Source organism: Vigna angularis, chromosome 1, assembly GCF_016808095.1.
Source record: "Vigna angularis cultivar LongXiaoDou No.4 chromosome 1, ASM1680809v1, whole genome shotgun sequence".
NCBI lineage: Eukaryota > Viridiplantae > Streptophyta > Magnoliopsida > Fabales > Fabaceae > Vigna > Vigna angularis.
Genome location: NC_068970.1, coordinates 26,388,882 through 26,413,258, shown reverse-complemented (window position 1 = coordinate 26,413,258; position 24,377 = coordinate 26,388,882). Strand labels below are relative to the sequence as shown.

At 33.3% G+C, this 24,377-nt stretch overlaps 2 protein-coding genes across 4 annotated transcripts; one reads left to right on the top strand and one right to left on the bottom strand.

Annotated features, from left to right (window-relative positions):
• Positions 1-1,396: 1,396 nt before the first annotated feature.
• LOC108321441 (protein THALLO) lies at positions 1,397-9,249 on the bottom strand. Of its 2 annotated transcripts, none has more exons than XM_017553188.2 (17): positions 9,069-9,249; positions 7,700-7,837; positions 7,450-7,541; positions 7,160-7,268; positions 5,997-6,145; positions 5,679-5,825; positions 5,409-5,521; positions 5,110-5,197; positions 4,312-4,491; positions 3,611-3,784; positions 3,436-3,510; positions 3,159-3,292; positions 2,956-3,082; positions 2,117-2,391; positions 1,935-1,995; positions 1,777-1,845; positions 1,397-1,664 (listed from the first exon to the last, which is right to left on the bottom strand). In XM_017553188.2, exons 2-17 carry the CDS (start codon positions 7,821-7,823, stop codon positions 1,533-1,535), a joined length of 2,049 nt encoding a protein of 682 aa, XP_017408677.1. In that variant the 5' UTR covers positions 7,824-7,837; positions 9,069-9,249; the 3' UTR covers positions 1,397-1,532. The 2 variants fall into 2 exon arrangements, with proteins under 2 accessions (XP_017408677.1, XP_017408695.1); XM_017553206.2 differs by having other exon boundaries at positions 3,614-3,784.
• A 762-nt stretch (positions 9,250-10,011) lies between these two features.
• On the top strand, positions 10,012-23,918 carry LOC108319504 (uncharacterized). Of its 2 annotated transcripts, XM_017550674.2 has the most exons (15): positions 10,012-10,267; positions 10,373-10,583; positions 11,802-11,881; positions 13,033-13,071; positions 13,235-13,253; positions 14,956-15,009; positions 19,005-19,132; positions 19,206-19,274; positions 20,369-20,454; positions 21,119-21,228; positions 22,280-22,330; positions 22,627-22,685; positions 22,879-22,923; positions 23,043-23,117; positions 23,476-23,918. In XM_017550674.2, exons 1-15 carry the CDS (start codon positions 10,115-10,117, stop codon positions 23,593-23,595), a joined length of 1,299 nt encoding a protein of 432 aa, XP_017406163.1. In that variant the 5' UTR covers positions 10,012-10,114; the 3' UTR covers positions 23,596-23,918. The 2 variants fall into 2 exon arrangements, with proteins under 2 accessions (XP_017406163.1, XP_017406168.1); XM_017550679.2 differs by lacking the exon at positions 14,956-15,009.
• Positions 23,919-24,377: the final 459 nt, after the last annotated feature.

Genomic DNA, 24,377 nt, shown 5'->3' with positions numbered 1-24,377 from the left:
AAAAATAAATGTATTAAAACAATAACCATAACACACTTAAACATAGACTATAAAACAACTTTAATCATACATGGGGGATATCACATCGCAATCAACAACGCAAAGCAAACCATTTCAACCATAGGGGACCACCACCCAATATTTTGATTTTTCAACCATAAAAAATCACAACAAAACCACAATTACTGACCTTGCTTGAGATTCAGCTCCAATGACCACGTGTTTCAGCCTTGTGCTTCTAACGACGCAAGGTCCCACACCTCACCAAAATGACCAAAGCCCTAATTTCTTCGAAACCTCACGCTCAATTTGAAACTGCTATAAACCCTGATTTCCACTTTCTCTGATTGATTCCTAATTCGAACAAACACTCACTTTCTTTTTGGCAATGAACTCTAATTCGAACAAACACTCACTTTCTTTTCGGCAATGAACCCTAATTCGAAGAAACACTCACTTTCTTTTCGCAACTCCTAATTCGAAGAAATTCCTAAGTTTAACTAAATTTTTTCCCTAATTTCTTTAATTAAAAATTATTAATTTACAAGTCAGAATCACCAAAACGAAATAACTAGCCCATATAATTTAAATAAACATATTCAACATGCCACGTATACATCACTTTAACGTCGTTGCTCGAATTTAATGATAGAACTTTAATTGTAGCAATTTTGCAAAAATAAAAACTCAATTGAGACAAAAAAAAGTAAAAGGCCTATTTTAGATTCTCAACCAAAAAAAGGGCATGATGAATAATTAAACCTTAACAAATTTGTCTCAATTGGCCTAACCTGAACCATTAACAAGTTGATTCATCATTGTCATTGTTAATATGATAATTTTGTAACCGGTTGGCCTTGTTTGGTCAAAGTGATCAGCCACAAAGTGATGTCTAAGAGGTCAGGTTGGAGTAGTCTGCTAAGAGAAACTCAATCCAGAGTTAAATCTAGTGTTATATTGTGGTAATTGAACTTTTTCATGTATAAATTTTGTAATTAATATAATAAAATAATAGTTAACTTTTCACTATGATTATCTCATTTATAAATTTTTTTACTGAAATTATATAATATTTGACAATAGCTAATGTTTTTTTATAAAAATTGTTCAATGGTAATATTTTTAAACTAAATGATTATTTAATGAAAAAGTAGTAAAAATATTTTAAAATTGTAAAAAACTAGTAGTTGTTTGGCTTTGCTCAAACTAGAACAAAAAACATTGAAAAGTACCTTTCAAAGCTGATATAAAGTGGTAACATTTTGTAAATCCTGGAATGACATACAATCATGCGAACACTAATTGTTGTTAAAATAATATTAAGTTGCATTTGATTTTTCTTGAAGAAAAATGTCAGCGAAAGGAGAAATCAATGGCAGTATTAAAATTGGCAAAATTGCAAAATCTTAATATGTCATATATGTTATCTCCAAAATTTCTCAACTGTTGTAATAAGCAAACAAAATTCTTCAATATATGTAAACGAGTCAAAATTGGATAATTTAGGAAAGATGGTGTGAAGGTGATTGATATCAGCTCTTGAATCTGATGCTTCTACTGACAGCTGCATTAATTCCAGAGGTTTCCCCTCCATAAGGAGCAGTTGGTCTCCTGATACTCTGAATCTGTCCCTTACGATTCTTAACAGCTTTTTGATGCTTCAGCTGCAGAACATTAAGATAACAAGAAAAAAAATAACAAAATGTCAAGCAAGAAACACACCAGTTAACCAACAAAATTTTAGGAGTTTGTTCATCCCAATCAAAGTGAGAGTACCTTGTAGTTCTTTCTGGGATTCTTTTTTGCCTTGTTGCGGTTGCGAGTTAGTCCCCTGTTCTTCTCCATCTGCAGAAATTGGTGACAAGGAAAAATCTTTAAATTTGAAGGAAAAGATGAACAATTCAATTAAAAACCGTAGTAGATAGAGCAAGAACCTGAGAAGAAATTAAGCGTTTTCCTTCTACAGTCTCAAGCTGTGAGGAGACTGAAGTGTTCCTGTAAAAAGCAATCAATCTTTTGTTACAAAATTGAAGACGGTGGCAACAATAAAATTGAAATAGCCAAGGGCATAGCATTAACATATTACAAAAGAGCCAAAATGGTACCAAAATTTCACCTTGAGTAAGCCTCGGCTTTGGCTGCCAGTTTTGCAGCTCGCAGTTGTTCCACTTGTTTGTAAAATTCATTTTCTGAGTCCCCACTTCCATTATCATCATCATCCGCATCCTCAACCTCATCAGGTCCAAGGTCACCACCCATTTGATCATCCCTGTCACTGTCATCATCGTCCTCAGTCTTAATTCCAGCACCAGCCAACACCCGAAGCTCGTGTTTCCTTCGTCTTTCACCAATTTCATCTCTCTTGGGTAAATCATCATCACCAGAAACCACCTTACTCAAAAGAAGAGATCAGTTAGACATTAACCGGTTATATAAAAAGTGAAATTGTTGTAGCCTAAACAAGAGTTTTTATTTAGTAATTAGTATAACAAAAGAGTTATTAAAAGTATACCGAAACATCTCTCAATATTAGAGAAGACTTTGGGACTTGTGGTAGTATATATTATCATATATCAAACAGGTTAAGTCAAAACAAAACTCTGATCTTGTTCAGATTGTACATATAACTTTATTTCGCTGCTAATAGATAGAAAATAACATCAAAATGACACTGATTGCCAGAACATTCCTCCACCTCTGGTGGGAGACTATGCTAGCGTATGGCAAGGCACTGAAGGTGAGATTTTTTCACACCAAAGGTCCTGAGGACATAAGGTTAAACCAAAGCATAATTAAGGACCCAAGTTCTTCCACTAATTTTGACCACTGTATCCTTTGATCATTATAGAGTGGTTAAGACGACACTTTTTCAAGTGACTTAAAATCTACGACACTATAAAATAGCCAATGAAACAGAAATAAGAATTCATCAGGCAAAACTTTGAAGTTAAGTACCTTGGGTTTCTTCATATTTGCATTGAGGAACTGTGAAACCTTTTTGTAGCTAGAACCATTAATTAATCTTCCTTCCCGGGTGACATCTTCATTATCATCATTAAAATCATCATATGTTTCAAGCTGGCTGTGAAATTTGTACGTGGCTAAGTTCCAACATGTTTGAAACAAGTAATGTAAAGAATAGAAGAATAAAGTCATACCCATTAACTGGCCTTGAACGCTTTACTCCATTAGTAGGCTTTGGAGCAACATACAGACCCTTTTTCTTCAGTTTTTCCTCAAGGGAAGCTCTAACTTTTAGCATCTCCAAACTCTGTGCGCCAATGTGGTCCTTCTGCCATATTAAGGTTGATTTCAGTCAAATTAATAGTTTTTTGAACCAAGAAAAATAAATCAAATAAAAAGGTAATTATTTATTCAATAGAAAGTAGAAACTAAGTAATAGTACAAAACATCTTGTCATGATCCATAATTCACCTGAGGCTTAACTTTTCTTGTTTTCTGTACACCCTCATTTGAGGATCCCAATTTTTGTATATCTTGATTGCTAGGCTGCAGCAACACAGAAAATTGTTGACCGTTGAGAAATTTTTTTAAATTTATCATTTGGAACAGATAACAATAAAAGCCAAAATTAATAAGTGATGACTACCACTGCTTCTTCTCCTGATTTGGCAGAGACAGGAGGCTGCTCTTGGTTTTTAGTGATAGAATCAATTGCCATTGGAGAATTCTCATTATCTGACTTTAATACTGTTTCTAACCCATTATTTCCTACAAGAATGTCTTCAAGTTTAACTGGAAGTTTTCTGTCAAGTTGTTTTATCTGTTGAGAGACACACGTTAGAAAATTTGTAAAATCTAGGAAAACAAACTTCATCTCAAATCTGATATTTGTGACAATTGCATATCAATGAGTAAACGTCAGTAGATAACTATGCACAGTTGACGACATCGTGTTAGAAAATCAATTCACTAATCTAGCATGAATTATACCCGTTTTTCCAGTGTAAGCAGGGCTGCCAACATAGGGTGCATGCAATATAATAAATTATCTAATATAAGCTAATATATCTCTATTAAATTTAGTTCAAACATTGATTATATAATAGAAGAGGACCAATGAAGACATGTCAGTCATATCACATGTCTATGCCCTTTCATATACTACTTCCAGGTTACTGCACTAACTGACAGTATAAAAGAAAGCCAAGGCATGAATAAGTGATCTCTTGGCTCTCCAACGGACAGAAGCTCTTTATATCACTATGTTAACCATAATAATATGGTAAATGATTTTGGAAAGTAGAACCTTACAGTCAAAGCAGTTATCTAGTTTGAAAATAATAAGACCTGATCAGATAATTTCTTGATCTCTTCAAGGCGAGCTGTTATGGGATGATCATGGACTGACTGCCCTTCAGATTTGAGGAGAAGGTAGAACGTTATAGCTTGGCAATAGGACAACAAAATAAGCTGCTTCAACTCAAAATAACGTGCTTCTCCTTTCATAACTATTTTCCCCGTTTCAACCTGCATATAAGATAAAAATAATTGTAACGCAATACACTATTCATGCACGGGGAGGTAATTACCATAAGAAAGCAAGGGTATAGACCACATGTTTTACATTAACCCCGTAACACAGGTATATGAAGAGGCAGATTTAAAAGCATTTGCACTGTAATGATCACAGCAGAAGAACTTCCTCTAACAGAATATCTCAATAGAAAGAAAAAAATAAAGAGAACCCATGGCTAAAAGAAACAAAAACAAAAGAATGAATGACTTAGACGTAATAACAGGAAAGCCTCCCTAGGTTTTTTGTTGATAGATACAATAAGTTTACTGACTCTTCTATATAAAATAAGTACTTTTATATTTATACAGGTTGTTGAAAATAGAGAAAAATAGGTATAGGAGTAATCTACCTTGTGTAAAAAATACACATAAGTACTGTACTTGTAATAAAGAGAATATGGACTAAGCCTAAATTACAAATATGATAGAAAATAAATAATAACAGATAAACAAAAGATAAAAGATAGATATCTAATATATCTAATATATCTAACACATGGTAAACTCTTTTTACATGGTTTGCATGCAAGTCAAGGATAACAGAAAAAGAAAAGGTAGAAGAGCAAAAACCTTGCTTAAAAATGGGTTAATTTCACATTCAAGTTGTTTGTGTGCCTCATTTAGTTCAGACAACCAACCAACTAATTCTGGAGCAGACCTGGAAGGAGAAGATAGTCACTAGTCAAGAAGAAGCATAGGAAAATGATAACATTGACATATATATGTTTTAATACAAATACATCTGAATACCTTATACTAATCCATTAATAGTGAATATGGCAGAAATTAAGCTAAGGAAATGCATGAAAAGGTAACATTACAATTTATAACTCAATCAATATGCTGAAAGATAAAGACAGCATCCCAACCTATATAAAACATTCATTTGCTCCTCCTTTGTCAAAGAATTCAATTCATCAACACTGAAAATTATATCCCTATCCAGTGGCTTTATTGCTTCGTTTCCTTTATCTGATGCCTCCTGTACATATATAGAAGTTCACTTGAAGTTTATAATCAGATATCATATATGCCTTTCACCAAATGTTGAATTTCCCTATTTTTTCTTCCTCCATTATGTTTCTCCTCTAGTACTATGGAAATTGACCACAAACAATAAGATAATCAGCAGCACTCACCTTCAAAGTTAATTTCCCATTATCTTTGTCTTCACTTAAATCCACAAGGTCATAGTCTTCCATTGTCAAGGATTTTGCCTTCTCCCTTTGTATTTGTAATGCCAATTCTTCCTCTTCTTTGGGGGCCTCATCATCACTTGATTGAAGCTTAAACCAAAATTTTATGATTACTCAACAGAAACTATAAAATGCATAAGTAAACAAATAAATGTTAGGCTAAAGATCCACTGCCAAGAGAAAATCTACGTATTGATGGTTTAAATGTTGCATATGGAAGCATTTTTGTTTTGCTTTTACATGCATTGCTCAAATTCTCACCTCAAAATTACGATTTTCAGCACCATGTGAGAATTTTTTCCCACCTAAAGTAAGTTTATAACCATCCTCATCCTCATCTTCATCACCATCATCAATTGTATCATCACCTCCCCCAAACTTTGAACGTAAGTATTTCCTTTGCCTAATCACTACGCACAACATACACATTGATTTAGTGAGATTACAAAAACCAACAAAGCCTTATATCACTAGTTGAGGTTAGCTACATGGAACATCCAACATCATTCGGCATAATTAGAACCAAAGCTACAAAAACATAATTACACTTCATTGAAATTACACCATGTAGTGAAATTACACCACTTCAATAGAATTTGCACAAGTAACCAAGGGACTTAACAAGAATTCTTTTCACAAGTCCAAAACTATAAAGACACTCTTAACCAAGAAATTCAACAAACATGAATTCAACAAACATGAATTCACAACATACGAGCACCAACTTGAGTACATATTAGCGCCTTTTATTTTTATAAATTATTTATCAAGTCCAAAATGTTTGCTGATTTTAGCTAATCAATTTAAGACTAAGTGTGTGTTTTGGTGCCTGGTGCAAATCTATCAGATTATAGTTTCGAAATTTAACGCAATGGAATGTGAAAACTGTTAAGTAAAACCACCAGAACAGGAATCTAAACACACACTAACTAACCATTTTACAAACTGAACATAAGATTTGACAAAGACAGATTGTTAAAATCTGCGGTCTGTAAATCAATATATACTAACAACCAGAAAACTTGTAAATTTGTAATTTTGCAGTTTCTATTTCAAAAACAAGTTACAGATAAATAGGCTTTAAATTATTAGAGGTTAATTGCAAACAGCTGGATAGCTTTTACTTTAACAGAAGGTTGTAACAAAATTTACCATTTATACCAAATCCTTTCAGAAAAGTACACAGAAAAGGCATGCATTGTGATTCTATATCATGGTCCAGCTACAGCAGTTGAGTAGAGATGATATATTTGCATAAAAATGATATATGTACTATGTCTCAACTATTAACCCCATCATCCATCTCTATAACACTTTGAAGATTCAGATATGTAAATTTGTGTGTTTGTGTATGTGTTTATACATACACACACATATATACATATATATGTACGTATGTATATGTCAAACATAAAATATCATACTTTTTGCCAAATGGCCATTCCCATCATCTTCTTCATCGTCATCATCTTCCTCATCATCATCATCTTCCTCATCGTCATCATCATCATCTTCATCATACTCATCAACATCCTTCGACCAATATATGAAAGAACAGAAATGAGACAAAAATATACAATTTGTCACTAAAATCCTGTTTTAATTGTTAAGCAAACAGATAACACATAGAAGTTTAATCTGTCATGTTTCATAGAGTTAAAGAAAAAGTATGTGCAATTTAAAAAAATAAAAATGAGTTTAGGGTAACCAAAACCTTAACATCAAAAATGGGAAGCTCTTCATCTTCATCTGACTCTTCAGTACCATCATTTATGTTAAGGGGGACAATGTCCCTCTGCTTATGAACTTCAAAATCAAAGTATCAGGCAAGTGAGTCAGCACAAGAAGGCCAAAATCATAAAAATTAGAATGGAGATTAAAAGTGTAGGTTACAGCAAATGAAACAAAAGAATTATTACTTCTCTGAGAAAAATAAATTAATAAAAAGGAACAAATGGAGTTACATGTATCAATCTCATCATCCATGTCGTCACTGGAATAAGAATAAGCATCACGCTTGTGTTGAGAGCTTGTTTTAGAGTTTTTTCCTTCTTTCTTCTGATGACTTCTACCTCCTTTTTTCCCCATACTATTGTGTCGTTCTTCACCACCAACCGGAGAAAACATAGAATATAGATGAAAATTTCCACCCAGTGAAGTGCAAAGAAAGAAAAGATAAAGAAAATTGTCTAGAATAAGGATCTTCAATTCTTTCGCATATTTGATTCCAAGACTAAAATACATATACGAACAAAGATTAATTCACTAAATCTTCACAATGATTTACCTACTCTTTCAGAAACTAATACTGCCTTAACTTAAAATTCAAATAGAATCATCATTAATAAGATTTAACAAACAAGAAAAATACATTTATATATTCAATTTACTTTTTATTATATCTAATAACATTCAATTTTTTTTAGTGAATGTTAACTCTTTATTTTTGTGAATTACATTGCATTCTTCTATATCTATTTTAACTATCTTCTATCCATGTTGTCAACAAACTTTATCATCAAAGGGCAATGATTTATTTAAAAAATTCTAGAACCACTTGTAAAATAACACAGTTTCCAGAAACTAAATTTTTAACAGGAATATTTAGTGCAAATGGTCATAATGGTACCTTAATCTTGGAGAAGAAAAATAATTGTCCTAAAAACTGTTTCATTCTCACCCTAACCTTTAATATATAAACCATAGTAGTCACATGAAACTCTTAACAAAATCTCAATTTTGTTCTACTTCTAGTAGAATTTTTCTACTGCAGATCAAATTATATAGAATTCAAGCCTTAGATGGTTGAGCTGAGTAGGGCATTGATACCAAAACCCATAATGGTTTCACATGAACATAGTTATAAGTTCATAGAAATTGAAACAAAGTGCTCTAAACACAATGATGTAAAATTAAAGAAAGGCATAGTTAAAAGTAAATATGGGAGTGCTGGCTACTTATAAAGAACATTCACACATAAAATCAGTGAACAACACCCCACCCAAAAAGCCCATCATGGTGAATCCCAACCTTGTTTAGAATCGAACAAAAACAACAAAGTAAAGGAAAACTCAGGACTTTTCTAGCAATATAGCGGAACAAAGGAATTTAAGTAACTGCCAAGGAAACTAAACAATATAACTCAAAGTATTTGGCAGCAACAGAGCCATAGACTTTAAACTCATTTAGACACAAAAATAAAAAACCCATTAACAAAATAGGGCTCTTAGAATAAAGTTTGACTAAAATTAAAAAAAAAAAAGGTGGGGAGGCATACAAATTGAAAGATGTTAGAACAGAGAATGTTTGTTGGCAATAAAAGGTGGAGGTTACCTTGAGAAAGTCACGAGTTAGTGATGCGAGTTCTGAGAGGGCACAGTTCAGAACGCAAATGGTGTAAATGGTGTTGTAAAGTGCACCAGCAAGGAGAAGGTACTGTGAAGGGGACAACAGCAGCCAAGAGAAAGTGAGGAGAGAGAGAGAGAGAAAGAATAAGGGTTTAGGCTACATTGGTAGGAGGATGAAAAGAATATAAAGGAAAAAAATTATTTTGGAACAAATCTGATGTGCATCCTATAAAATTTTAAATATATTAAATATTTTTGTTTTTTTAATGTTTTAAACTTATTTTTGCATGCTCTCTATAAAAAACTAATGTGGATGTGAATATAATACATTTTATTTAAATATATTATTATATAATTATATAATTCTAAAATTATTTTACTTTTGTGCAATATAAATTTATTATATAATTTATAATTTCTATTTGTATATTTTTATAAAATTATCATAAATTTTATAATTTATTAGGACTAACCTGATCATTTATTTAACTTTTTCATTTATTTTCACAAAATTTTAAAATTATAAAATAAAATTTATAAATTGATGAAATAATAATTAACTAGTATTTGTTAAAACTTTAAAACAAATATGATAAGTAAAACTCACTGTAATTTTCCTCAACTTTTATTGAGTGAATAAATTGTTAACGGATATTTTTATGGAACAAATAAATATTTTAAATCCTTAAACTTTAACTAAAAAGAAGTAAGGTGTTTCTCCTGCTTCCATCAAATTTTGTCATGCATCCCATTAAACTGATTTTGATTTCCGGAATACACTAAATCAGTTTCGAACTTTTTAGCAAGACATTCATCTCTCCCCATAAATTTGATGGGGGTGCAGCCCAAAGAAGGAGCGTGCAAAAACCAATAATGGGTCTCTCCTTCAGCCCAACCCAAAATTGATAATTTTGTTCCCTCTTTAGACACAGCCGAGCTCTTTCATTCTCTTTTCTATTTTTCTGACAGTGGCTCTCCCTTCCTATGCCGTGCCTTACTTCTACTTCAATGCAATAGAACGGAAGTTCTCAAATGGCGTGCTGTTATAAGTACCACTATTTGTTTCTTCACTCTCATTCCCTGTGGAGAAAGCTTCCACTCCTTCCCAACAGCACCACCAGGACTTTCTCTCGCAATCTTCGAACTCCCACTCTGTTTCATTCTTCGGGCGCGCTACACTCGAAGGTAAAGAAATTACTAGTATTTGACGCTGCACTGTACTGTGTCATTGTCGCTTTTGAAATCTCTCTTTTCTCTTTCTCTTTCCCTCACTCTGCCTTTCCACATTAGGGCTATTGCAGTGCTTCTACAGATTCGCTAGGAGCTGTTCCTGCAACTTCGTCAGCTTTGGTTCCTGACACTGCATTTGGAACCGGTCAAGTGCTGCGGTTAGGTTCAGCTGTCAAAGGGGAAAGTGTGACGAACGCCGATCCTTTAAATAGCAGAGTTATGATCATTGACGGTACTTCGATTATTCACCGGGCGTACTACAAACTCTTAGGTTCGTTTCGTTTTCTTTGCTCCTTTTTGTTGGCGCATAATTACACTGTTCACTTTTCTAGAGTGTGGCGCATAATTGCACTGTTAGACTGTGGCGCATAATTGCACTTAACGGCTTAAAACTATTATGAAAGAACTCAAGAAAAATCTTTGATGGCATAGTATCATACCATTTATAGTGAATTTTATAATCTAAGTCCAAAAAAGCTAATTTATCAGCACAATGTATACCTTCTATGAGAATATTTAAACTCCATTTGATTACATATTTCCAAACACTTTCTCTAAGAGACTAAGGAACAACTTGAATATCCAATAAATGTCTTACATAACAAAGATGACTAAGTTTCTAACCAAAGCCTCCTGCATCCAGCCACCTAAGAATGTTTTATGATCGAAACAGGCCCCAAAAAATGATGAGAAACTTCAACTATATTCACCTCTAGTAGTCTAGACCTAGCACAAGCGACATTATCTAGACACCAACAAGCTACACCATGCATGTTCTTACTTTAACTCAACCTATATCTGGAAATTTCCAAAGAACTTGTATGTTAGTTGTTCCTCTCTCCGGTGTAGTGTTGTTGTCAAAAAGTTTCAGAACCAATAATCCTTTATATCATTGTGTATATGTTTGCTGGAAGAGTTACTGGTCAAACTTACTAACTCTTTTATATGTTTGCTGGAACAGTTTTATTAGAACACTACTTGGAGACTAGATAAAATCAATAAGCTGAGTTGAATTCAAACAATGCATATCAGAAAAAATCCCCTGCAGCCAAAAGACCAAAGATAAACAGCAGTATCACTCTAAAAAAATAGATGGTGAATTGATTCTTCATTTGTTTTACATAGAGAACACATGGAACACAGAACATCTCCTCTGAACTGCATTTCCTTATCATCTGGCAGCCTGCTGAGCAAAAGCTTCCATAAAATCATACCATAAAATACTTTTACAATAATTAGTTAAAGTCATTCAAATAATAATTTGTGATTAGTTTAGCAAAAGAAATTACACTGAGACATGGAAATTAAACTCTTTTAAATATGTCATGTGTTTTATAAAACTTGTGCTTTTATGTGTATGTTCTGTTATTGATAAAACTGTTTTGGTTTCCTATTATTTGCTGTGTTTTCGTTTTGTAAATTAATCGGTTTTTTTTTTGGAGTAGACTGAGTGTAACCATTGTTGTTAATCTTTTTTATGGTGTGATAGCAAAGTTGCACCATGGTCATCTAACACATGCTGATGGAAATGGAGATTGGGTTTTAACGATATTTACGGCTCTATCGCTTGTAAGTTATCTGCATAGACATATATGTGGATGTTTGACATTTATTTTCTCATTTTAATCAGTAAATTCATAAGCTTTTATTCTCCTAGCATAAACCTTTTTGTCATTTTGGTGGGAAACTATAAATATATAACAGTGGATACTAATTTTAGTGACCATTTAAAAATATAATGATTAGGGTAGACATTAAGTAATACGTAAGGGTTCAGTTCCAGGTAGTTTGTTATAATATATTCTTGTAATTAAATTTTACAAGACTGTAGACATATATTGAGATTTTTTTCTGTGTTTTTGTTATTTTCGGTGAGAACTTGTAGTTTCTCTTTCATTAATAACTATACATGGAGTAGTGATTATCAAAACTTTGGAATAAAGTTTTTTGTTATTGAAATTGGTGAACATGAGTCTTTAAACAAATCATAAAATCTTAACATCAATAATAGATTGCAATCTGTGAAATAAAGTAATACAGAATTGAGAAAGAAAAATGATAATCATGATAGACTTGTAGGTTTATTCCAAACAAAATACGTTAAATAAAATTTAATATAGTTTGCAGAGCAATTAGAAAAGTAAAGGGTATTGGCTTGAAGTCACTTTGGATAAGCTGATCAGTGTGTTTAGAGTAAAAGATTAAGCTCTTAAGTTAAATTATTAGGTTTTTATATAAATACAATTTTCATCAAAGTATATCTATGAGTATAATCTTATTATAATATCTTACATTTTTATATTATTTTCTCCTGACTGACATTATGGTTTCACTATATAATATGAACACCTTTATAATATAATCATTTGTCTAATTAAATATCCTTTCTGATGTGCTGGCAAGTTCAAACATGCAGACTTGTAAGAGCTATAATTTAACTTTTCTGTGGTATTTTTCACTTTTCCTCTTTTGTTAGTCTTAGAGACTTAATTTTATTTTATATTGAAGAAGTTTTGTAGTTCACTTTTCTTAATGTACTATGGAGAAAAATAGTGCAGATTCTTGGAACTGAGCCACCATTTTTTTTGTTACTTTTAATTTACAATGTAGCATGTATATTATGATTTTAAATGTGGTTGATTAGACACATTATTTTCATCTTGTGCAATTGATATGTGTTGTTTTTAACTTGTAGTCATTATTTGTCATTGTTCTTGCAGATAATTGATGTTCTGGAATTTATCCCCTCTCATGTGGTGGTAAGTTTTGTCCATCTTGTATTTATGTATGTGCTGAAGCATGTATTTCCGTAAATATTTTCATTGTTAGTATCTTTTTCCCTATTATTTCAATCTTATTCTTTCTTCTCATGTTTATAATCAGTTAAACTTATGGCTATTGTTTGGTTTCTTTTACCCGCAGGTAGTGTTTGACCATGATGGTGAGTTATAAAATACAGCCTCTATATTTGCCAGCATGATTTTTTGTTTTCCTCTTTTATATCCTTCGTGCTAGTAGAAATTTAGCTTTTCTTTAACCATTGTTATACTTCATTTTGTACTATTTTACTTTTTTTTAAGTATAATGCATGGTATTGATTCTGATAGTCAATTATGAATTATATTTTTGGTGCAGCTCTTTGCTGTGCTCCTTATATTTTGATTGCGATAGTATTGGTTCCCATAACTGAATTTGAATTGCTCTATTTACCATACAAACAATGAAATAGAAGGGCAAATTAGGAAGGCCCAAAATGTGTATGAGAGGAGAAAGTGGAAGCCCATTACTTAGGGTCCACAGACACATGCTCACTGATTCTGTTGCAACAGAATTGCCTACGTGGTTGTAAGGACAGGAGGAGAGAGGTACTAGGGTATATGGGAGAGGGTGGTCTCTGGGAGAGGGTTGGCTGGTTGTTGGGAGAACAAACCAGAACTCTGGGCTGGTCTTGTACGGGAAGAGAGTGTTGCTAAACTTCTCTGTTTGGGAGAATATTGAAACAATACCCAGAATTTTCTTCTCAAATTCCTTTCACTGTTTTATTGGTCCCCTATCAATATTAAAAAATATCGACTGCAATACAATAAATTGAAATATAGGATATTACAATGGGCATAATGGATGCACCACTAAATAGGAGAGGTGGCTGTGGAGGAAACAGAAGAGTGGACATACACAAAATTCTGGTACTGTTTGTTTGATCTTTAACACAGGAGATCTGTCAAGTTAGGTGTGCATTTTCAAATGGTTCCTCCATAAAAGAATTGGATTCATACTACAAATATCTTATGAAGTTAATGTCTTAATGAGAAGTTTTAAAAAAGATTAAATTCATGCATATCTTTTTACTCTGAATTCCAGACTGGCCTTTAAGGATTCAATTTGTCACAATATTCAGCCTTATAGAGTCCTTTTCAGCATATTGGTTTTCTACTTCTTTCCTTTTATATGATATTTAATGATTTCCTGTTGGCTAAAGATCGCTGTGCTGCACACCTCACTAAAACATGGAATGTACATTTATTCTGATGCTCTATTTCTGTTGGACTACCTTTGCAGTACATGCTAAAGTATTAGGCATTTGTTTTAAAATTAATAGGAACTTTGTGGTGAAAAGTTAATGGAGTTGAATGGTTTTATGCTATTGTAATATTTGGGTTCATTCTTTTTCGCATCTTATCTTGTAGTAAAGCATTCATATCAGGTTTACCTTAATTATAAAATGAAGAGACAAATATAACTGAAATATAGGTAATTTGATGTCTAATCCTTGGCATTTTAGGTAGCAGCATCCTTTAGTTTCGCTAGAAACTGTAGAGGAAGGAAGATTTTTGTACCTGGAAAGTATAAATAGATAAGTAAAGATTAAATTACTGTTTGCTGCATGAATTCCCCCAAATTATTGCTCTATTACTCTAGAATGTTGTATATAAATTGAACTTGTCATGATCTGTGAAGATGGTAGCATAGGAAGAATGCTATGTTCAGTCAAGTACATATTGCTTCTAGTTCTAGAAGCTGTTGATGTTCTGGTGGTATCTGGGGATCTCTTCTTCCTAGCAGCTAACTTGCATTCTCAGGTTCATTGGCTTGTAAAGCCACTCTCAAATATATTTTTAATAGAGAAAACCTTCTCATTTCAGGACTTCCTTTTGGTCATACTTATAATTCATCAAAAGAAAGTTTTACTGCAAAAGGTATGTTTGTTTTCGAGTTTCAATATTTGCATAAAATTGGCATATGCAAACAATATCAGAATTTGAACCTCATTCTTCTGTGGTTATATATGGGCACAGGTGGAGTGGTATGCCAATCTGTTTTTTTTTTCATGCATCTTTTATTACATTATTTGACTTACTCAAATAAAGTGTACTTTTACTTTGTTCACTCACCCTTAGTAATACTCCTCTTGCTCCTGGCTCTATGTATATGTACCCTTTGATATTTATATGTCTAGGTTTCATTCAGATAATACCTGTCATCATAAGGTTGGAGGCTATCCAAATAATGATTTCAACTGTTCTGGGGTTTAGTCAAGAAAGTTGCGTGAGACATAGGAAAATATAATGCTTTTCGTTATATTTGTAAACCAAATCACAAATACAATCTATCTTTTTCTCTATAAGATGGGTTGGCTTAATGGATCAAGTGACTCTAGGGTGTTCTATTGTAAATCATGTCCATAGAAAAGAAGAACTCACTTCACTTGCTTACTCAAAAGCCAAGAGAGAAAGCCAAGCATTTTTTTAGTACAAAAAAAAGGAAAAAATTGATATACGTCAGCCTTCACATTATTAGACTGAAGGAAAGCGTCATGCTTCAAGGTCCTTAGATTAGACCACTGGCTTGTTTAGCCTAAAGGCAGAATCAAAGCCAGAAGGAATTATAGACAAAAGCACTTCTACTGCCCTCAAATTTAGATTGAAGAAATGATAGGTCTGCCTATAACCCTATCAGCTCGAGAGCAAGAAAAGAAGGAGGGATGGACTACTTAGACTACTTAATTGATAGAGCCCGACACTATTATTGGATCCAAAAACTCCAATAGGTGGTTGGAATGAGCCCCCTAAGCCTAATCCAATTCCACATACCTATATATCACACGAGTGATTTGAGATTGTTCAAAAGACAGATCTGACCCTTTCGCAACTCCTGCATTTAGATTGCTTCTTACTCTTAGTGGTGGTTTACGGTTTTATGCTAACAACTCAAGTACAAATGCTAACCACCTACATTAAATACCTAATCTAACAACTACCTATGTTTAATACGTATTCTAATAATCCCCCTCAATCTGGAATATACAAATTGTATGTATTGAGCTTGGAACAAATAAATTCAATTTGAGGTCCCCATAAGGATTTTGTTAACACATATGGAAGTTGGTCATTGGATCCGACAAACTCTATAAGTTTCCTTAAACAACTTTTCCCGAACAAAGTGGCAGTTAATCTCTCTGTGTTTAGTCCTTGATTGGAAGCACTGTGAAGAGCAGTTTGGTTATCACAATGTATCTTCATTGAATTTTACAAAAGCTTAATTGTTGGAGGAATTGTTTTCTCCATATAAGCACACAAGTGATGGATGTCATTGCCTTATACTCAGCTTCAACAATTTGTACACCATTTTGTTTCTTGCTCTTCCAAGAGATAATATTTCTTTCAAAGAAGACACAATATGCTGTAGTTGAGTGTCTGTCCATAGGAGAACCAACCCAATCAACATCACAATATCCAGAGACTTGGGTATTTCTTTTATCTTCATACTTGGAGCCTTTTCGAGATATCTAAGAATATGGATGACAACATTCCAATGATCAATACAAGGATTTTGCATGAATTGAATCATAATTCCTACTGCAAAAGACCAATCTAGTCTAGTAATGGTATGATAAATAAGTTTTTCAACCAATCTTCTATATCTTTTTGGGTCAGAGAAAGCTTCTCTTTGTTCTACCATTAATTTCTAATTTGGTTCCTCAGGATAATCCATTGTTTTACAATCAATCATGCTTGTCTCTTTTAGGATGTCAAGAGTATATTTCCTTTTGACAAATTGCAACTCATTCCTTTGATTCATCTACTTCTATGTCCAAGAAATATTTGAGACTACCAAAATCCTTTGTTTGAAAGTGATTACGTAGGTGTTCCTTTAACTAAGATAATATAGAACATTGTTTCTTGTAATCACTATATCTTCAACATATACCATTAAGTATACATTTTCCGTGTGACAATAGAAAATAGAATGATTTGCCTCATTGGGTTTCAATTCAAACATTCGAACAATGTGGCTGAATTTTCCAAAACAAGCCTGTGAAGATTTCTTAAGACCATAGAAAGAGCAACGCAATTTACTAACCAGACTAGATTCCCCTTGAGCAACATTCTTAACATCGAATTGGTGAAAAGGCCAATGATGAATGACTGACATGACAAGGAAAAGTCTGATAGTAGTTATTGTTGCCATTAGAGAGAAAGTATCACTATAGTTAACCCATAGACTTGAGTATATCCTTTTGATACCAATCGAGCTTTAAGGCGATCAACTTCATCAATAGGTCCATCTTTTAAGGAATAGATCCAACGACATCTTACTGTTTTCTTTCCAGATGGAAGAGGAACTAACTCCCATGCACAATTTTGTTCAAAGGCCTACATTTCAACGATCATGGCCTGTTCCCATCCAAGATGATCAAATGCCTCTTTCACATATTTAGGCATGGTAATAGAAGATACAAAGGAGATAAAAGAACAATAAGGCGACAAACAATGATAACTTAGAAAATTATGAACATGATGAGGGTTTCATGTAGAACGAGTGCCTTTGTGAATGATAATAGGCCAACTAGAATCCTCATTATCAAGAGATGTAGTATGTAAGGAGGATGGTGAATAACTTGATGAACAAGACTCATCATGTGGCTTTGGATTAGTCATTGCAATTTGTTGTTGGGAGGTGATAAAAGCAGGAGGAAATGGTCCAGGTGAATTGGGTGGATGAGAAGAACTTAGATTATTCAGAGATGTTGGAACAATGTTAGGAGTAGGATACACAAAGGGCTCAACTAAAAGCAAAGGCAAGACTTATCGGACAAAGTTAACATCTTGTGTGGATGAAGAGAAGAAATGAGTTCTTCAAAAAAAGGTGGCAGTTGCAGACTTGTAATACCTTTTAGTGTTAGTTGAGTAACATCAATACCCTTTTTGAAAGCAAGAGTATCCTAAAAGGACACATTTGATAGTTCAAGCTGATAGTTTATCCAAATTTGGACACACATCATGTACAAAACACCCATAACCGAAGACTTGAGGAGAAATATGAAACATAGGTTTGTTTGGAAACACAATGGAATATGAAACTTTATTCTCCAAAGAAGAAGAGGGAATTATATTAATAGGATAACACACTAAGAATGGCATCACCCTAGTGATGGACATGAGTATTGACACCAAGCAGTAAGGTACGAGCAATTTCAACTATGGGTCTATTGTTTCTCTTTGCTATACCATTTTTCTTTAGCATTATCACTCCTTAAGATCTTGATCGCTTGGCCAAATTTTTTATCAATTTCATTAATGAATGACAAAATATTCAAAAGTTCAGATCAATCTTTCACTAAGTAAACCCAAATATAACAATAATATTCATTGATAAAAGTAACAAAATAGAAAAGGATGAAACTCAACTTGGAGCCAAATATCAGAATGAATTATGAGAAGGATGAATATGTTTTCCTAATCGACATGACTTACATTCTAAGACTTGAAGTTTGCAAAGTTTGAGAATCATTCTACCTGCTACCAGCTGATATTGGACCATCCATTAATATCAAATTTTCCATATCAATAATGGTCATGTGTAGAAGTCTTCCTTGACTGTTTTGTCACATCTTTATATTCCTTTCTCAAGCTCCATTTGAGGACCACTATATCTATCTGCTTATAATTGTGGGTTGTAATATTGTGGTTCTGCATTGCCTTGATATTCTACTATGGTAATATTTGTCTCATGTTGATTTGTGGGGCTTCAATTCAAATCATTGGGTAGTTAATATAGGTTTTACTGTGTTTTTAGAATGTCTAACTGATTAATTTACCTTTTTAAGTGAGATTTTTCTTTATTCTTTGACCAATTCTGTAATGCTTTAAAATTTTATTTGTTCTTAATTGCATGTACTCTTTATTTGAAGGTCAGAATTTTCGGCACAATCTATACCCCGCATACAAGAGCAACCGTCCTCCAACTCCTGATACCATTGTTCAGGGACTTCAATACTTAAAAGCATCCATCAAGGCTATGTCCATAAAAGTCATCGAGGTAAGTAGATGAGTTCCTATTGCTTACAGATTAAGGGTGTAATATAATTGATACAAAATTCATTCAATGATAGGTTCCAGGTGTAGAAGCAGATGATGTGATTGGAACATTAGCCTTAAGAAGTGTTGATGCTGGGTACAAGGTGATCTCCCTATGATTTTTTATTTTGAACCCTACTCTAATGCACATTTCAGATTTTTGACAAAATAGTGTTCTCTTTGGCCAAATGAAGTACGATTATAGTTCTCTTTAACACTTCTTTTGGAACACAAGAAGGAAAGTTGCATGGTAAGAATGCTGGGAAAGTTAATTTTGAAGGTTGTTAGGAAAAAATGATTTAGCAGATAAAGTGGCAAAAAATGAAGTGAACCACATGTTAGTGACATAAGGAGCAATCTCCTTATCTACCCTAGTGTATCATTTTGATAACTTCAAATTTTGATGTGAATCCAACCGGGCTGCTAGTTGAGCTCCATCCTGCCGAGCTCCATGCTACCAAGCTTTTATGTTGTCGGATTGATATGTTGTCGGGTTGATAGGAGATCAAGCTTCTATTCTATCGGGCTACTATGATGTCTGCCAGGTTGCTATGTTGTCTGGCTTCTATGATGCCAAGCTTCTATGCCGAGCTTCCATCTTCTGTATGTGTGAGCCGCAAGGCATAATTAGAAGAATGCCATGCACGTGTCCATGATTAGTGGCTAGCTAAGTGATGGGCTGAGTTTGATTGGTTTTGGGTGACTTTTGGTTGCCACAATTTCAGTATAATCAACCATTAAGCTTGGTTAGAAGAAGGTTAAAAATTTTCAGCTGAATAGCTGTGCGATTGAATTTCTTTTCACTAACTTCCTGTGGTTTGACAATTGAAGATTCTTGTTGTCCTCTGTTGCCAATTGCCTCTCCCTGGTAGTAATTATCATTTAGTATAAGTGAAAGTATCATTGATTTTCCGTTCTTGTTTGATATGTATATTTATTGGTCTGCTGATGGTATTGAAGTTATTGATGTTCATTTTAGCCTTGTCGAGCTAATTATATTTGTTTTTGATGAGGCTTGACGGAATTTTTTATTGCTAATCTTCTTGGATGGGCAATAGCACTTTCTTTTAAAGTTATGATGGGGTAATTGTGCTTGAACAAAGTTTTAAATAGCTTGATATTTATGTTTGCATTGTGGAAATGGCTCCAATGACATTGCTAAGTCACCACTACTGATATTATTTTATCTTGATGATAGGTACGAGTTGTCTCCCCTGATAAAGACTTTTTTCAGATATTGTCTCCTTCATTACGGCTCCTTCGAATTGCTCCACGTGGTGATCAGTTAGTATCTGGCTTAATCTCTGTTTTTTTGTGCTTCTAATCATTCAATGCAATAACTGATAGCACTCTTTTTGGACTTTAATACAACGAGAACCGTCTGATAACCATTCTCTGCTTACCCTTTTATATGTGGAAATTGATATTACCATAGCAAAATTATTGATAAAAAATGGATCCATTTTGTACATTTAGAACTCTCTGGTTTTGCACTTTTAAAAGAGTGGCAATGCAAATATTATGTTAACTCATGTTTCCCTTTCTCTTGATATTGCTTTTTGAATACTGCATGGACTTTTTTTTTTTGGGTAAACTAATAGTGAAAAATCTATATTAAATGGAATAGTATTTTCATTGCTAATTGTACCTTATTAGGAATGTAATGCCAACCCATGTTGCTCTCTCTCTCAATATTACTTTTTGATTTGAGTATTGCATGGACATAATCATAAACTAATGATGAAAAACCTATATTACATGGAACATAATCGATGTTGAATGCTTAATAACAATTAAATAATATGCTTCATAAATCAAATCAAAACATAGTTGAACAAGGCTAGCACACAGTTTTTTAAAATTTTATAGCCTTGTAATCTGTTTAGCTATTATGGTTGAAATTTACAATGTAGTTTATTATGTTTTACTGTTTCTTTTTTTTCAACAGGATGGTATCATTTGGTGTCGAGGATTTTGCAAATAGATATGGAGGCTTAAAACCATCCCAGTTCGCAGATATGATTGCACTTTCTGGGGATAGATCTGACAATATTCCAGGTTATTTTGTGCTCCTCTATTTGTAAGGTCCTTTTTCCAAATCAAGAGGACCAAAATAGATCAGGCGGACGCCTATGAAATCAATATGTATTGATTAGGGCCTGTTAGAATTGGTGTTGTCAGGAGTGTTTCTACTAGTATTGATCTATATTATTAGTATAAAAATGGTATTTGGTCAGTGATTTATTGTCATATCATTGTAAGATAAATTCAAGTGCATCTTGAATATTCATCAATGAAGGTAACAAAATACCTAAAAGCAAAAGAGGAGACGGGACTAGGTCCCCAGATATCATAATAGATAATCTAGAAACTAGAATTACACATTGATTGAGACTTTTTAGGAAAGGTAGATCTAACATGTTTTTGACATGACTCACATTCTAAAGTCTGGAGACCACTAAGTTCAGGACACATTTTTTTTTAATTTGGAGAAATGAGGATGACAAACGGATCATGCAACATTTTAGGGCTAGGAGCAACAACATAGGACACCCTTGAACGAGATCCAAAATGGTATAATCCTCCAGCTTCATATCCTTTTCTAATCTATCTCCTCGAACCACGCTCCTGTATAATAAAAGATTTGTGATCGAAATTTATTGAACAATTTATCATTTTGGTTAACTTGCTTAAGGAAATTAAATTGAAAGAACAATTAGGGACAGAAAGGATAGAGTTCAGATTCAAGGAAGGAGACAGGGAAACATGACCAACTCTTCTTGAGGAAGTTTTAAAGTTATTTGCAAAGGTTATGAAACGAGGTTTTTCTTGAAAGGAAATGGTTGAGATCAAAGAGGTATAACCAAAAATGTGATCAGAAACACCAGAGTCAATTACTTATGAATTTTGACCTTCCATAAATTGAGAAATGCAGGATGTTGATGTACTAGAAGGAATCTCATCTCGAGTGGCCATTCTCATTTGTATCCTTAGGATTGGAAACATGATTATTTGTATTTTTATAGCCAAACTCATGAATCATAATTCCCATGGAATAGGGACAAGTTAAATAAGCTTGTGGAATTTTGACAATTATTTATAAATGCAGGAGTTAATGGAATTGGAGATGTTCATGCTGTGCAATTACTCAGTCGATTTGGTGAGGTTTTATTAACTTAAATAATCTATATTGTTGCAGATGTAACAGTGCTTTCTTTTAATTGTTTTCCCCTTTCAGTGACGTTCTTGTTCTATCTATAGATTGTTTTAAAAATTATTGAATAACTTTTATATTGGGTATACGTGGTTTACATGTTATAATATAGTAGTCCAAATAATTTAACTTTGAACACACCCACTTGTAACAGATTTTTCTTTGTAGTTTTTTTATTTTGTACCTTGTATATTTTTTAATCCATATATGGTTGTAATATATCTCTTCACGTATATGAGCAGGCACATTGGAGAGGTTGTTGGAATCTGTTGATCAAATTAAAGAGGATCGCATTAGAAAGGTTTTCCTGACTGATATTATGCTTCGTGTGCTAGTTTGCTCACATGATTAATAAAATGTTCTCATTGAAAAATTTATGTCTGGTTCAACATGATTAGTGAGGTTTACTGTTGCATTTTACCTTACAAATCTAGTGTTATTCTTCCCCGTCAACACTAATAATATTGGTCTCACATTTGCCATTTTCCTTCTAGGCGTTGATTGAAAATGCTGAGCAGGCCCTCTTAAGCAAGGAACTGGCAAGCATCTCAGTCTCTTGATTTATTTCTGGAGCTTCACCTTTACTTTTTTTTGTAGCATCTATTTGTCCTGTTATCTACAGTTTTTTCTCATGCGTCAGTACCTTAAATTATCACAGGCCTTGTTGCGGTCTGATCTTCCATTGTACATGGTACCATTTGCTGTAGAAGATCTCTCGTTCAATAAACCAGAGGTCTGGGCATCGAAGGCAGTTTAAGTTTCCAATTTGTATCTTTTTAGTTAGTTATTAGCTTGATTTTTCTAGTCCAATTATAGATTTGTTTTAAAGATCATTTATCAGTATCAAGTTTTTGTGCTATAAACTTACCCACGTTGGTCATAAACGGGTTGGTCGTTGCCATTAATGCAATGGGGATTGTGATAAGCAGCAGTAAAAAAGCTTATGGTAGTAATTTGATTTTCTTCCGTCCTAGATGGGGGGAAACCTTGTGATCAAATCATATTTTAGTTATCAATTTAAATACAATATTATATCAGTAGTATAAATTTTTGAATGTTTTTTTTAACTCAATGAAAATAATCGTGTACAGGACAATGGTAGTAGATTCAACAGCCTATTAACAGCGATTAGTGCTTACGCAGAAGGGTTTTCAGCTGATCCCCTCATCAGGAGAGCAGTTCATTTGTGGAGAAAGTTGGAGTCAAGATGAAATTCAGAGTCGTTAGGTTTTCTTGTACAAAGGGGATTTGTTTTTTGAACATTGCAATACTTGAGCAAGATTACACAACATGAGGGTATTAAAGTGTATACAGAAAGCAGCGTATGTTCTTGTCACCTATGCATTCCTTCGATCTTATAAGTATTTGTAATTTAGATGTAATTTGGCACGCAAGTATATATTTTTGTTCGAGGTAAAAATGATATAAGTGGGCATTAGGTAGAGCAGGAAGAAGTGTGACAAGTAGTACTTTGCAGAAGGATGCTAATGTAATTTTTTGTTCAGTTAAAATGGAATTAAATTCAGTTTTTCAATTTGCAATATTAAAGTTGTATTCAGATCTAAATTTTATTTATTTAGATAAAAAATAAATGCAGTACGAAAATGTTGAAGTTGTCCCGAGCAATTTTTAGACTTCTTGCGTTACGTCCCGAAACTTTTTTTTTTTTGTAACAAGCCCCTAGACGGAAACATTATTATAGTATCTATTTTACTTTGTAAATGTCATTGTAGGTGTTTCGAAAACATCACCTAAAAAAATAATTCAAGACCCTCCTAAAATTATTTCAGAATCATAATTTTGTCATGAAATCTTCAGCATCTAATGATGAATATAATCAGGATATTCAGAAAATTCAATTCTAAACGAATTCACTGATCTAGACCGAGAATCCTGAATGAATTATAATCTACTTCATCCAATCATCCCTAAGTTTCATATCAAGAGCATTCATTAATCACAACTTAAGAGTTTCTTGAACACTTATGATGGT